This window comes from Cololabis saira, chromosome 8 (genome assembly GCF_033807715.1).
Source record: "Cololabis saira isolate AMF1-May2022 chromosome 8, fColSai1.1, whole genome shotgun sequence".
NCBI lineage: Eukaryota > Metazoa > Chordata > Actinopteri > Beloniformes > Belonidae > Cololabis > Cololabis saira.
The window spans coordinates 3,222,219-3,235,646 of NC_084594.1; the positions used below are offsets into that span (position 1 = coordinate 3,222,219).

General features: G+C 42.6%; 1 protein-coding gene across 1 annotated transcript in view; it reads right to left on the reverse strand.

Moving 5' to 3' along the window:
- Nucleotides 1-13,428, reverse strand: part of rspo4 (R-spondin 4) — an 83,431-nt gene that overhangs the window by 41,809 nt on the left and 28,194 nt on the right. Inside the window, exon 4 of the mRNA XM_061728362.1 lies at nt 2,145-2,366. Within this exon, the coding sequence (XP_061584346.1) occupies nt 2,145-2,366 (222 nt within the window). The remainder of the gene's footprint in view (nt 1-2,144; nt 2,367-13,428) is intronic.

Below are 13,428 nucleotides of genomic sequence, written 5' to 3' on the forward strand. Positions count from 1 at the left end.
TCTCGACATTTCAACTTTTTTCTCGACATTTCGACTTTTTTCTCAACATTTCAACTTTTTTCGCAAAGTGCGTAATGAAAAAAATCTTCCTCCTGTAAAATATTATTTTTATTTTTCTCCTGCCCTGATCCTCTTCTGTAATTATCAGTGTGTCTACCTGTTGCAGGTAAATCCTCCCCCTGAAGGAGCAGCAGTATTTGGGACTGGGGTCGTTTGGGGCTGTTGGGTCTTCTTGCTCTTTCCTGATCACTTTGTTTGATTGTCAAGGACTTGCAGATATTTCCTCACACTGGACGGATGCTTTAACAAATGTGAAGTTGACGAGGCAGACGCTCGTACTAGTTTTCTCAGGTGGACGTCATTTTCACAGAAAGGTTAGATTTTTACCGTCGGACTCTTTGGGAGACGATGTGTAAAATTCCTGCAGATAATGATAAGGATCATCATCTGTATCTGCAACGTCTCTCTCTCCACTGGTCATGTAAAGATCCACCGGGCTCGGCCGCCGTTGCCATGGAGATGGTGCCCGTTGCTATGCTAGTGTGCACTGCATTGTGGGTAATGTGGTGTGAAGTCTTCGCCCACTGAGTGACAGAGAGACTGAGTGTCAGAAAGACTGAGTGTCAGAAAGACTGAGTGGCAGCGTAAACTTTCAGTTTGAGCAACTGGAAAACATCTAAAATGGGAAAGAGCTGTTGTACGATCGACTGTACTCATAGATTTAGCAAGAAATCAGAGTTATCGTTTTACAGACTGATGAAAAATAAGCTTAAGAGAGACAAATGAATCGCTGCAATTCACAGAAACAACTGGATTCCAGGCACCGAAACGTGGATTTGCGGTTCCCATTTTGTATCAGGTATTGTTGGATTTTTGGGTAGCTAACGTTAAACGGTCAAATCATAAAGTTCGGTGTCCTCATCACTTTAATTTCGCCAACAAATCCTGCCTTGAAGTCGGACCAAGCGTCAAGACTTTGGTAAGCCTTCAAGCTTTGCTTCGTGTATTTCCCCGGCGTAGAAATTAAGTACATATAAATATCAGGAAACTTGATTCGTGGCCAAATATTAATGTCCATGGACCACTGGTTCTTGGTAACTGTACCAAATATTAATGTCCATGGACCACTGGTTCTTGGTAACTCTACCAAATATTAATGTCCATGGACCACTGGTTCTTGGGGTAACTGTACCAAATATTAATGTCCATGGACCACTGGTTCTTGGTAACTGTACCAAATATTAATGTCCATGGACCACTGGTTCTTGGTAACTGTACCAAATATTAATGTCCATGGACCACTGGTTCTTGGTAACTGTACCAAATATTAATGTCCATGGACCACTGGTTCTTGGGGTAACTGTACCAAATATTAATGTCCATGGACCACTGGTTCTTGGTATCTGTACCAAATGAATGTCCATGGACCACTGGTTCTTGGTAACTGTACCAAATATTAATGTCCATGGACCACTGGTTCTTGGTAACTGTACCAAATATTAATGTCCATGGACCACTGGTTCTTGGGGTAACTGTACCAAATATTAATGTCCATGGACCACTGGTTCTTGGTAACTGTACCAAATATTAATGTCCATGGACCACTGGTTCTTGGTAACTGTACCAAATATTAATGTCCATGGACCACTGGTTCTTGGTAACTGTACCAAATATTAATGTCCATGGACCACTGGTTCTTGGTAACTGTACCAAATATTAATGTCCATGGACCACTGGTTCTTGGTAACTGTACCAAATATTAATGTCCATGGACCACTGGTTCTTGGTAACTGTACGGGTCACTGTCAAGTCCAACTGATGCTAATTTAAGCCGATAATCGGCTGTTATCCCGTCTTCTCCACTAGTTGCAGCTGTTTTTGATGTTGCAGTAAAGGGGCTGGTCCAGTGGGGAAGTGACGTCAATGCATACCCCTCTATTCCGTAATAATTGGACCTGAGTGAAGCTGAAACTCGCATAATCTGAACAGTTCAAATTCCAGTCCGTGATCTGCAGATTTGAACAAGTTCTAGTTCTTTATTTGCAAATATCTTGCGTTCAGTTCAACGTTCTTACAGAATGAACTCGTTCATTTGAACTGGTTTATTTGAACTGGTTCCTGCCCAACGCTCGGCCTGGTCTTACCTTTGGGGCACTTCTTCTTCATCCTGCACCTCTGTGTCTCTCCGTGGGACGTCGGGCAGGGTGCCGGGGCCTCCTCGCCCTCGGGCGTCCTCCCGGGTTGGCTGACGGCCCGGAACCGGGTCTGCCGGCCCCACCGGAACCCACAGGTGGCGCCGTCCCGGGCGCAGACGCTCCACTCGCTCCACTCGCCCCACTCGCCCTGCGGCGCCACGGGGCAGTTCTCTACGGGGGGGGAAACAAACCAGTAAGTTCCCCCTGGGTGCTTTACTGCACTTTTACTGGGCTTTCTGTCACAATCAGACTCTGAAAAGCTGGTTCATGCTTTTATCTCTAGTAGATTAGATTATTGCAATGCACTTTTTGCAGGACTGACAAAGCAAGTGTAACATAAACTCCAGCTTATTCAAAATGCTGCAGCCAGAATTTTAACCAAAACCAGGAGGTATGAACACATCACTCCTGTTTTATCCTCTCTTCACTGGCTCCCTGTGAAACAAAGAGTAGATTTTAAAGGACTTCTTATCGTATTTAAATCTATGAATGGCTTAGCTCCCTCCTACATGGTTGACATGCTGAATACAGACCGGACAGATCCCTTAGACCAGGGGTCGGCAACCCAAAATGTTAAAAGAGCCATGTTGGACCAAAAACACAAAAAACAAATATGTCTGGAGCTGCAAAAAATGAAAAGTCTTGTATCAGCCTTAGAATGAAGACAACACATGCTGCATGTTTCTATATTAGTTAGAACTGGGGGAAGATTTTATTTTTCATTATGCACTTCGAGAAAAAGTCGAAATGCCGAGAAAAACGTCGAAATGTTGAGAAAAAAGTCAAAATTTTGAGAAAAAAGTCGAGGAAGGAAAGGAAAAAGGAAGAAAAGAGAAAAAAAGGAGAAAAAGAATAAAAAAGATAAAAAACGAGAAAAAAAGAAGAAAAAAAGGAAAAAAAAGAAGAAAGGCAAGGCAAGGCAAATTTATTTATATACTGTAGCACAATTCAACAAAAGGTAATTCAAAGTGCTTTACATTGACATTAAAAGCGGCAAGACATAATTAGAGAGTAAATAATTAGACATAATTAGACAGTAAATAACAAATAAGATTGAATAAGAAAAGAAGTAAAATAATAAAAAGCACAAGCTGTTAAAAATAAGGGCAGTAGAGTACAGCAGGTAAATTTAAGAAAAAGAAAAAGAAAAAAAAGGTCAAAATTTTTTTTTAAAACTCCAGGAGCCACTAGGGCGGCGCTAAAGAGCCGCATGCGGCTCTAGAGCCCCGAGTTGCCGACCCCTGACTTAGATCATCAAATAAGAGTCTTCTCATCATACCTAGAATCTACACTAGATCTGCTCATGGTGCTTTAGTCACTACGGTCCAACTCTCTGGAGGAACTAATGTCTGCTCCATCAGAGCCCTCTTTCAAAAGCAGACTAAAAACTGACCTATTTGCACAGGCGTTTGAGTAAACTCTACATGGTGGGCTGGGTGATCGCATTTTTGTTATAATGGAATTATTGTTGTTATTGTTGTTTTTCTCTTGACATACTTTTGTCTGATTCTGTTATTGTAAACCTGTAATTTTGTTTGTTTATGTATTTGAGCACATTGAGTCCATGCTCGTCATGTGAAATGAATAAATTTGCCTTGCCTTTACGGGGCCACGGTGCTGCCGATCATCAGCGTTTGATCGCTTGATCGTCGTTGTACAAACCTCTTTAAAAACAGATGTTTTGTCAGTTTTGCTGGTCTGAAACATTCAAGTGTGTGTTGGCACAACGCCAGCAGGGAAGGACATCAGCAATGATCTCAGGGAAGCAGATGTTGCTGCACATCAACCCTGCAGACGGTTTCCACAGCGGGAAAAACATCTTCCACACGTGGAAAGCATCGGGGATCGTTGCCAATCTTCTCAGGGGTGAACATCCCGGCAAACCGACCCCCGAGGTCAGACCGCCAAACGCTCGAAACGAGAAAACCCCAGAGCTGCGTCTCGGACCCTGCAGATGGATGGATGATGGATGGATGGATGGATGATGGATGGATGGATGATGGATGGATGGATGGATGATGGATGGATGGATGATGGATGGATGGATGGATGGATGATGGATGGATGGATGGATGGATGGATGGATGATGAATGGATGGATGATGGATGGATGATGAATTGATGATGGATGGATGGATGATTGATGGATGATGGATGGATTGATGGATGATGAATTGATGATGGATGATTGATGGATGAATGATGGATGATAGATGGATGGATGAAGGGATTAGATGGTGTTGCGATGGCCTCCAGTGCAACTGTGAGAAACCTTGGTGTTGTTTTCGATCATCAGGATTTGTCGTTTAAACCATATGTTAATCAGGTTTGTAAAATAGTGTTTTTCCATCTCCGTAATATTGCAAAAATTAGGAATATCCTCTCGCAGAGTGATGCAGAAAAACTAGTTCATGCGTTTGTATCTTCTAGACTAGATTACTGTAATGTGTTATTAGCAGGAAGTCCAAGTAATTTGCTGAATAGGCTCCAGCTGATCCAGAATGCAGCAGCACGAGTACTGACAGGAATTAGCAGGAGAGACCACGTCTCTCCAGTGTTAGCGTCGCTCCATTGGCTACCTGTAAAATTCAGAATTCAATTTAAAATTTTATTACTTGAGTATAAAGCCCAAAATGGCTTAGCTCCGCATTATTTGCAAAACCTGATAGTGCCTTATGTTCCTGTCAGAGCTCTCCGTTCTCAGAGTGCAGGTTTACTCGTAGTTCCTAGAGTATCTAAATGTAGATTTGGAGGGCGGGCGTTCTGCTATCAGGCACCATTACTATGGAACCAACTTGCAATCTGGGTTAAGGAGGCTGACACCACCTCCACCTTTAAAACTAAACTTAAAACCTTTCTGTTTAGTAAAGCCTATAGCTAGTGTTTAGTAAACCTCTAGCTGGCGTTGGTAAATCTCTAGGTAGTGTAATCTTTAGTGTGTAGTGTGTGTTATTATTTATTATAAATATCTCATAGCTATCGTTTTTGTCCATTGTTCCTGTAGTTTCTCGTGCCGGCCCCCCTTTTTTCTCTTTTTTGTGCATGTTTGCAGGCCGGAGCCTCGGGAGCTGCGTGCTGCGTGCCCCCAACCCCGGTCATCCCGTTGCTGCTTCCACCTGCCTACGTGGATGTCTGCTGTGTGCTGCTGACGGCCCCCCTCTGATCATCCTGTTGCTGCTTCCACCTGCAGCCCCCCCCCCCCCCTCCCCCTCTGGTCATCCCGCTGCTGCTTCCACCTGCCTGCTGTGTGCTGCTGACGTCCCCGACTCCCCCAGTATGGCCTTCGGCAGGAGGGTCCCCCCTTATGAGCCTAGTCCTGCTCAAGGTTTCTTCCTCCTAAAGGGGAGTTTTTCTTGCCACTGTTTGGCTTAATGGATGATGGATGGATGGATTGATGATGGATGGATGATGGATGGATGGATGGATGGATGATGGATTGATGGATGGATGATGGATGGATTGATGATGGATGGATGATGGATGGATGGATGATGGATGGATGGATGATGGATGGATGGATGGATGGATGATGGATGGATGGATGATGGATGATGGGTCCGGCTCGGGGCCCTAGACAGTTTCCTGGTTTTCCTTCCCGTTGCGGCGCCTATTTTCTTTCTTCCCTTTGTTTTCTGACTTCAATCAGAGTATTTTTATTGTTTCTTTTACAGAAGAAAGGATTAAAGGAGGAGGCACTAACACGCCGATTTACAAGCCAAGTGAATATTTGTAATATGTAAGGGGCTATTAAGGAGGAATGTTGTGCACGCTGGTCAATAGTTGTATAAACTTTTATTTTTAATGTTGTCAGGCTGCAGCTTGGCTGCAGGATGAATGTGCTATAAAATTAGAGAAAGTGGCTGTGATGATGAAGATAAAACAATTAATCAGAACCAGAATCCAGGAGGAGGAAGACCAGCTCCCTGCAGATTCCTGGAAACCTCCGTGCATGATCTAACGAAGGCTGGCTGAAGCTCCCATAAACCGGTTCATGGGCTGGTTCTGGTTTGGAACCAGACTTTCTGTTTCCACTGACAAAGAACTGTCTCTGGTTCCAAACTAGCACCAACTCTTTGCTGATCTAGAGAAAAGAACCGCTTACGTAAGCGGAGGGGGTGGAGTTATTCAGACTAACGGCAATAGAGGGAATGTGCACGACGTCACAGATGCAACTTCACAGCAGGTTTCGCCCACTGAGTGTCAGAAAGACTGAGTGGCAGCGTAAACTTTCAGTTTGAGCAACTGGAAAACATCTAAAATGGGAAAGAGCTGTTGTGCGATCAACTGTACTCATAGATTTAGCAAGAAATCGGAGTTATCGTTTTACAGACTGCTGAAAAATAAGCTTAAGAGAGACAAATGGATTCCAGGCACCGAAACATGGATTTGCGGTTCCCATTTTGTATCAGGTAATGTTGGATTTTTGGGTAGCTAAAGTTAAACGGTCAAATCATAAAGTTCGGTGTCCTCATCACTTTAATTTCACCAACATATCCTGCCTTGAAGCGTCAAGACTTTTGTAAGCCTTCAAGCTTTGCTTTGTGTATTTCCCCGGCGTAGAAATTAAGTAGATATAAATATCAGGAAACTGGATTGGTGGCCAAATATTAATGTCCATGGACCACTGGTTCTTGGTAACTGTACCAAATATTAATGTCCATGGACCACTGGTTCTTGGTAACTGTACCAAATATTAATGTCCATGGACCACTGGTTCTTGGTAACTGTACCAAATATTAATGTCCATGGACCACTGGTTCTTGGTAACTGTACCAAATATTAATGTCCATGGACCACTGGTTCTTGGAGTAACTGTACCAAATATTAATGTCCATGGACCACTGGTTCTTGGTAACTGTACCAAATATTAATGTCCATTAACCACTGGTTCTTGGTAACTGTACCAAATATTAATGTCCATGGACCACTGGTTCTTGGGGAAACTGTACGGGTCACTGTCAAGTCCAACTGACGCTAATTTAAGCCCATAATCGGCTGTTATCCCGTCTTCTCCACTAGTTGCAGCTGTTTTTGCCACTCAGTGCAGTAAGGGGTCCAGTGAGAAAGTGACGTCAATGCAGACCCTTTATTGCAAGACTGGGAGACAGAAACATTTTCAAATCAGAATGAATCTGGATGTGTCAACGGAGGAGCTACGTGGACCAAGTCCTGTTAGAGCAGATGGTTGTTGCTGCAACTTTCACGCAAACGCAGAGACGTAACTGACGTTAGCAGAGACGTAACTGACGTTAGCAGAGACGTAACTGACGTTTGCAGAGACGTAACTGACGTTAGCAGAGACGTAACTGACGTTAGCAGAGACGTAACTGACATTAGCAGAGACGTAACTGACGTTTGCAGAGACGTAACTGACGTTAGCAGAGACGTAACTGACGTTAGCAGAGACGTAACTGACGTTAGCAGAGACGTAACTGATGTTAGCATAGACGTAACTGACGTTAGCAGAGACGTAACTGACGTTTGCAGAAACGTAACTGACGTTTACAGAGACGTAACTGACGTTAGCAGAGACCGATTTGGTGGAAAAGGGGTATCAGAACCAGCCGTGGAACCGGTTTTGGAGGAAAAGGGGTCCTATTCCTCCGTAATCACCGTTCTCAGATCTGGCTTCGTGGAGTTTCTCACTCGTTTCAAATGCTGAATGACCTTAACCTAACCCTCACCCTAAACCCAACCTTAACATAACCCTCCCCCTAAACCTAACCTTAACCTAACCCTCACCCTAAACCTAACCTTAACCTAACCCTCACCCTAAACCCAACCTTAACATAACCCTCCCCCTAAACCTAACCTTAACCATCACCCTAAACCTAACCTAAACCTAACCTTACCCTCACCCTAAACCTAACCTAAACCTAACCCTCACCCTAAACATAACCTTAACCTAACCCTCACCCTAAACATAACCTTAACTTAACCCTCACCCTAAACCTAACCTTAACCTAACCCTCACCCTAAACCTAACCTTAACCTAACCCTCACCCTAAACCTAACCTTAACCTAACCCTCACCCTAAACATAACCTTAACTTAACCCTCACCCTAAACCTAACCTTAACCTAACCCTCACCCTAAACCTAACCTTAACCTAACCCTCACCCTAAACCTAACCTTAACCTAACCCTCACCCTAAACATAACCTTAACCTAACCCTCACCCTAAACATAACCTTAACTTAACCCTCACCCTAAACATAACCTTAACTTAACCCTCACCCTAAACATAACCTTAACCTAACCCTCACCATAAACATAACCTTAACCTAAACCTCACCCTAAACCTAACCTAAACCCTGAACCCGAATTCTAACCGGTGACAAAACATCTACTGAGCCTAAGTTTGGTTTTCAATAGCAGTAGCTGGGAAAGCTATTATTAACCCAAATAATAATGACAATAATCTAGCGGGTAAACAGTATCCATTTACTCACACCATTCAAGGCTCTGATTATACATGATACATTCCTATTCAGTGGACTGATAGCATTTGAAGCCACTGAGTTTCTTCAGGTGTTCACCACCAACAGCAGTTCTGGAACCCGTAACCGCGGCCTGGCAGCCAGATGTGGACCGGTAGCTGCAGATGTTGCAGGTGCGCGGCAGAGGCGAGCCGGAGCAGCACCGAACGATGAGTCACGTCAGCCGTATATCTCACTTACTCGGACGGGAGGGATTACGGGCTGCAGGATATGGAAATAAATTCTGATACCGCTCCGAGAAACCTAACGGGAATCAGGTGTTTCGGCTCCTTCACAAGTATTTAGTTCAGATCTCCAGTCAGATACACGGACGGGCGAACTGAAGTTAAGACTCAAACACACGTCACCTTGTGCCGTAAAAGTTATTGCACCTGGACAGAAGTAGTGCAGGTGTGCTAATGTAACGTGGACGGAGGATAAGCGAGAAACGCGGTGGGATGCGGCCGCGGAGGCAGATGAAAGAGTCTCTGCTCTTAATTAAAGCTCCCGTGAGAGTTTCCCTCGGTTCACGGCCGGCCGGGGTCACCTCTTCCACTCATAACTGGCCGTAATTTCAAACATAGATCATAACACGGTTGGTTGTAGACGTTTAACTCTGCAGGAATAAGACGTGGAGGGTTTAGCTGACATGGGCCGGGATGATACCTGGGCATTCGTCTTCTGAGCGAATCACCACCATCGTCGCTACATCTGGACGAGTTTTAGCCTAAACTCACAGAAGTGAAGAGGACGGAGTCAGGACTACCGAACACTTGTCAGAGGTGGTTTACTCACCATCGGAGGCTGTTGTTGGATTCTTTTGGACGGGGGAGTTTTAGAGACCCCAAAATGTAAAAATGTAACTCTGTAAATCTGGAAATCAGATTTCTGATTCCAGAAATCAGCTGGCCTGACGTTAACATGCAAAACCGTTTATCTGCTTTTTATTCTCATTGAATGTATTGAAGACAAAACACTTACCAGCTAAGTTTCCTCAGGGGCGTAATAATTAGGGCCTGAGCACTTACAGTGCGAAGGCCCTATTGTATCTGTTTCTTTTTTTGAATTTTTTCGATGAAATGAGGGCCTTTTTGCCCCCCTAAACGTGCCCCAAATGGCTGAACAGCGCCCCCTAGAAAACTTTGTGCCTCAAGCCCCACAATACGGTTTGACGTACATGCACGAAAATCGGTACACACCTGTATCATGTCGCAACTTTAAAAAAAGTCTCCTGGCGCCATGGCCGAAACCAAACAGGAAGTCGGCCATTTTGAACATTTTGAATTAATCGGGTAATTTTGGCACAATTTATGCCACTTGTTCGGCCGTTAATACGGCCTGAACCGTAACGTGCACCCAGGTGTGTTATACATCAAAATGTGCGTCTCCATCTTGCGACAACACACATTACTTTCCTCTTTCAAAAGCGTTACCGTGGCGACGCTAGACGCCAAAAAGGGCGCCCACCCTTCATCTGATTGGTCCATATTTGATAGTTCCTACTTTCTGCCATAACTTTTGAATGGTTTGACATAGAGAGTCGTGAGGTAAGTTTCTCTTTGTTTCCATTTAAGAAAATAGAAAACTAGTTGAAACTGTCACAGAACGAAGGTTTGCTCGTTTTAAACGTTCTCATTAGAGAGCTGGTTGTTGGTTCACAACATCTGGCCAAACGTGACGTTCGTCACGTGTTAGAAACCTCGTTTGTGGGTCAGAAGAAGTTCTGAGTTCTGCTCCGTGAGTAAAATACACAAACATGATGAAGACAGAGAGAAACCGGTGCAGGGTGTCGTCCGGGTCGTCTCCCATCAGGCCTTGCAGCTCACACATCTGGAGAGCAGCAGAGCCGGACTCAGACATTCCCCCGTCAGCTTGAAGTCTACCATTACATACTTCAGCATTACACGGACTGTATTTTTTTTTTCTTTTTGATTCACTGTTCATGTTCGGGATCCGTCTGCAGAAGGTATTGAGATGCTACGTTACTATAATTTTACTGCGCGGAAGGAAGCCTTTTCTTCTGCGAGAACCGGCAGAAATGCTTCACCGGAGCGCAATCTGATATCTTATCTGTGTTTTCTGTTTGGAGATTAATTTACTTTTATTGAGCTGAGCTGAATATAAGCGCGATTTTCCTCCCTCAAATGCTCAGATATACAGTTACACTTAATTTACTTTATTTATAAAGTGCCAGCAGAAAGCAAACAAGCAAATAAAAGCCTTCAGCAGTTCAATTTGGCACCTAATTGTCACTTTTAAGGTAATTTTTAACAATTTGGGATTTTATTGGGGTTTTTACTGGTAAGTTTTAATGATTATTAGTGTTTGTTTTAGTATCCATTTGTTCTTAAACTTCTGGGAAGCACTTTGGTCAACCTCGGTTGTAAATGTGCTATACAAATAAAGAATTATTGATTGAAGATGATATTAATAACAACTATATATATAAATGTCGAGAAAATGTCGACATTGTATTTTATTTACTTTATTCTTGAAATTTCAACTTTATTCTCAAAATTTCGACTTTGTTCACAAAATTTCAACTTTATTCTTGAAATTGTATTTCAACATTATTCTCGACATTTTGACTTTTTTCTCGACATTTCGAAGTTCACAATAAAAAAAAATAGTCTTCCGTACAAATCTCTTATTTGGAAATTAAAATAAACAAAATAATCAATCCCACAGAGCGTTTATGGCAGGAAAGGCCCTGGATTTTCACATAAATCACTCTGACTGAAAACCTTCTCATTAAAAAATGTATTTGATCTTAGAAGTTTACGCTCCAACTGATGGGAGGTCGGTGTTTCCTCCTGCAGCTCATTATGAACAGAAATCCCAGCCAGAGACCCCATGGAAGGAGATGTGTGAGAGTTCAACCCTCAACCTTCCAGTTTTACACCTTAAATGTGCTTTTATGGACTTTTAGATCCAGACACACTCTACCTGTCGGGGATGAGCTGCAGCGGCCAGGTGCAGCAGCATGTCGTCAGGAGATTAATTTACCAAAATTTCTGGAGCAAAGTCGGTATCAGTCGACTGATAACCGAAGAACCTCTGTATCCAGCTCAGATGATTGATGATTGGTGGACTAAACCCCCCACCAGCCCCATCACCGCTGCATCTTCCGACCAGAGGTGTGTAGTAACGAAGTAGATGTACTTTGTTACACTACTTAAGTATTTTTTTTTGAGGATTTGTACTTTACTTCTTTACTACTTTTTTTTACTTTGACTTTTACTTCATTACATGTAAAAGTTAAAAAATATACTTTTACTTCGTTACTTTGACATTTTCCACCTTGTTACTCATTACCAATTAAAATAATCAAAGAATTATATTTTGCAAGAAAGAGTTTATTTTTGGTGTTTTATTCTATACCACATTCATTCACCTGAAAGGGAAATAAAAAAAAAACAAGGGAAGGATCATTTTTGGTTCGTATTGCTTCTTTTCATGCGTACTATAAAATACTTGTACTTTTACTTTTGATACTTGAGTATATTTTTTCACAAGATACTTTTGATACTTAAGTACATTTAATGTGATCTACTTTAAGACTTTTACTCAAGTCATTTTCTTATGGGTGACTTAACTTTTACCAAAGTCTTTTTCAGTTATGGTATTTCTACTTTTACTTAGTTACTTTTTTCAAGTTCTTTATACAACTCTGCCTCCGACGAGCACGACTCTGTTGTGTTGATCTGCCGCCGCTGTTTTGACACATATTTGTCTCTGTGCATCAGCGATGTGGATCTTAAATGTGAGGATAACAGCTGCTTGTTTCTGACCTCCACGTCTGGTCACTTGTGGTCAGCTGGTGTCTGACCGGGAGCAGCGCCGCTAGTGGCCAGAGCCAGAACTGCAGGTCGTGTTCTGAACAGCAAGTATATTCACCCCCGTCATTTGACGCGTCAACAGGCTCGTTCTCCTGAAAGACACCTGTAGTTCAAATACAGAAATATCCCCGCTGTTTCTCATTATCAGTTGCAGCATCGGAAGGATGAACAAGCTCTCCAGTCTCCCGACGGCTCTAGCGGGGTTGGAAGCATATGTAATTTTCCTCAGTCATTTCAAATTGGTGTTAAAGTTTGGTTTTCACTTCTAAGTTGAAGTTTAGGGTCTATAGAACAATTTGAGTCCGAGTGTCAAACACACAGATAAAAAATGGCCTCTAGGGGGCGCCGCAAAATATGCAAACTGCAACAATTTTTGATTAGATTAACCAAATTTAACATATGAGGTATGTATGGATTCAGAATTAAAAGGAGAAACTGGTATACTAAGCGTTTGGCGACCAGATTAAAAATAAATACACTTTTAGTCCAAAATATTAACTGGACACAAGCAAAATGACGCTTTTTTAAAGATAAAGTCTGAAAATATCCTCACAGTTGCTAAGAGATTTTACTTTTTAATGTTATTTCATTAAGTCAATACTGTGTGGCGATTAAACTGAAATTGAAATGCTCCTCACTCTTCTATTCTATGCCCAAAATGTAGTAACAGCCATAATCTTTGTATGTATGGATTTAGGATCAGGAGTCCCAACTTTTTTCAATCAATCAATCAATCAACTCTGGTTTAACGGCCGACAAACCATCTCCGATCGCGCTGTTTTCTTTACCGAGATCACAAGAAAAGCAGAGCAGTGATCTCCTCTCCATCTGTGTTGCTGTCTTGTTTATTTATCTTTATTCCACCAGCTGGTTTATTAAACTACTACCAAAATATTTAATCACTTTTCTAAGCGAAC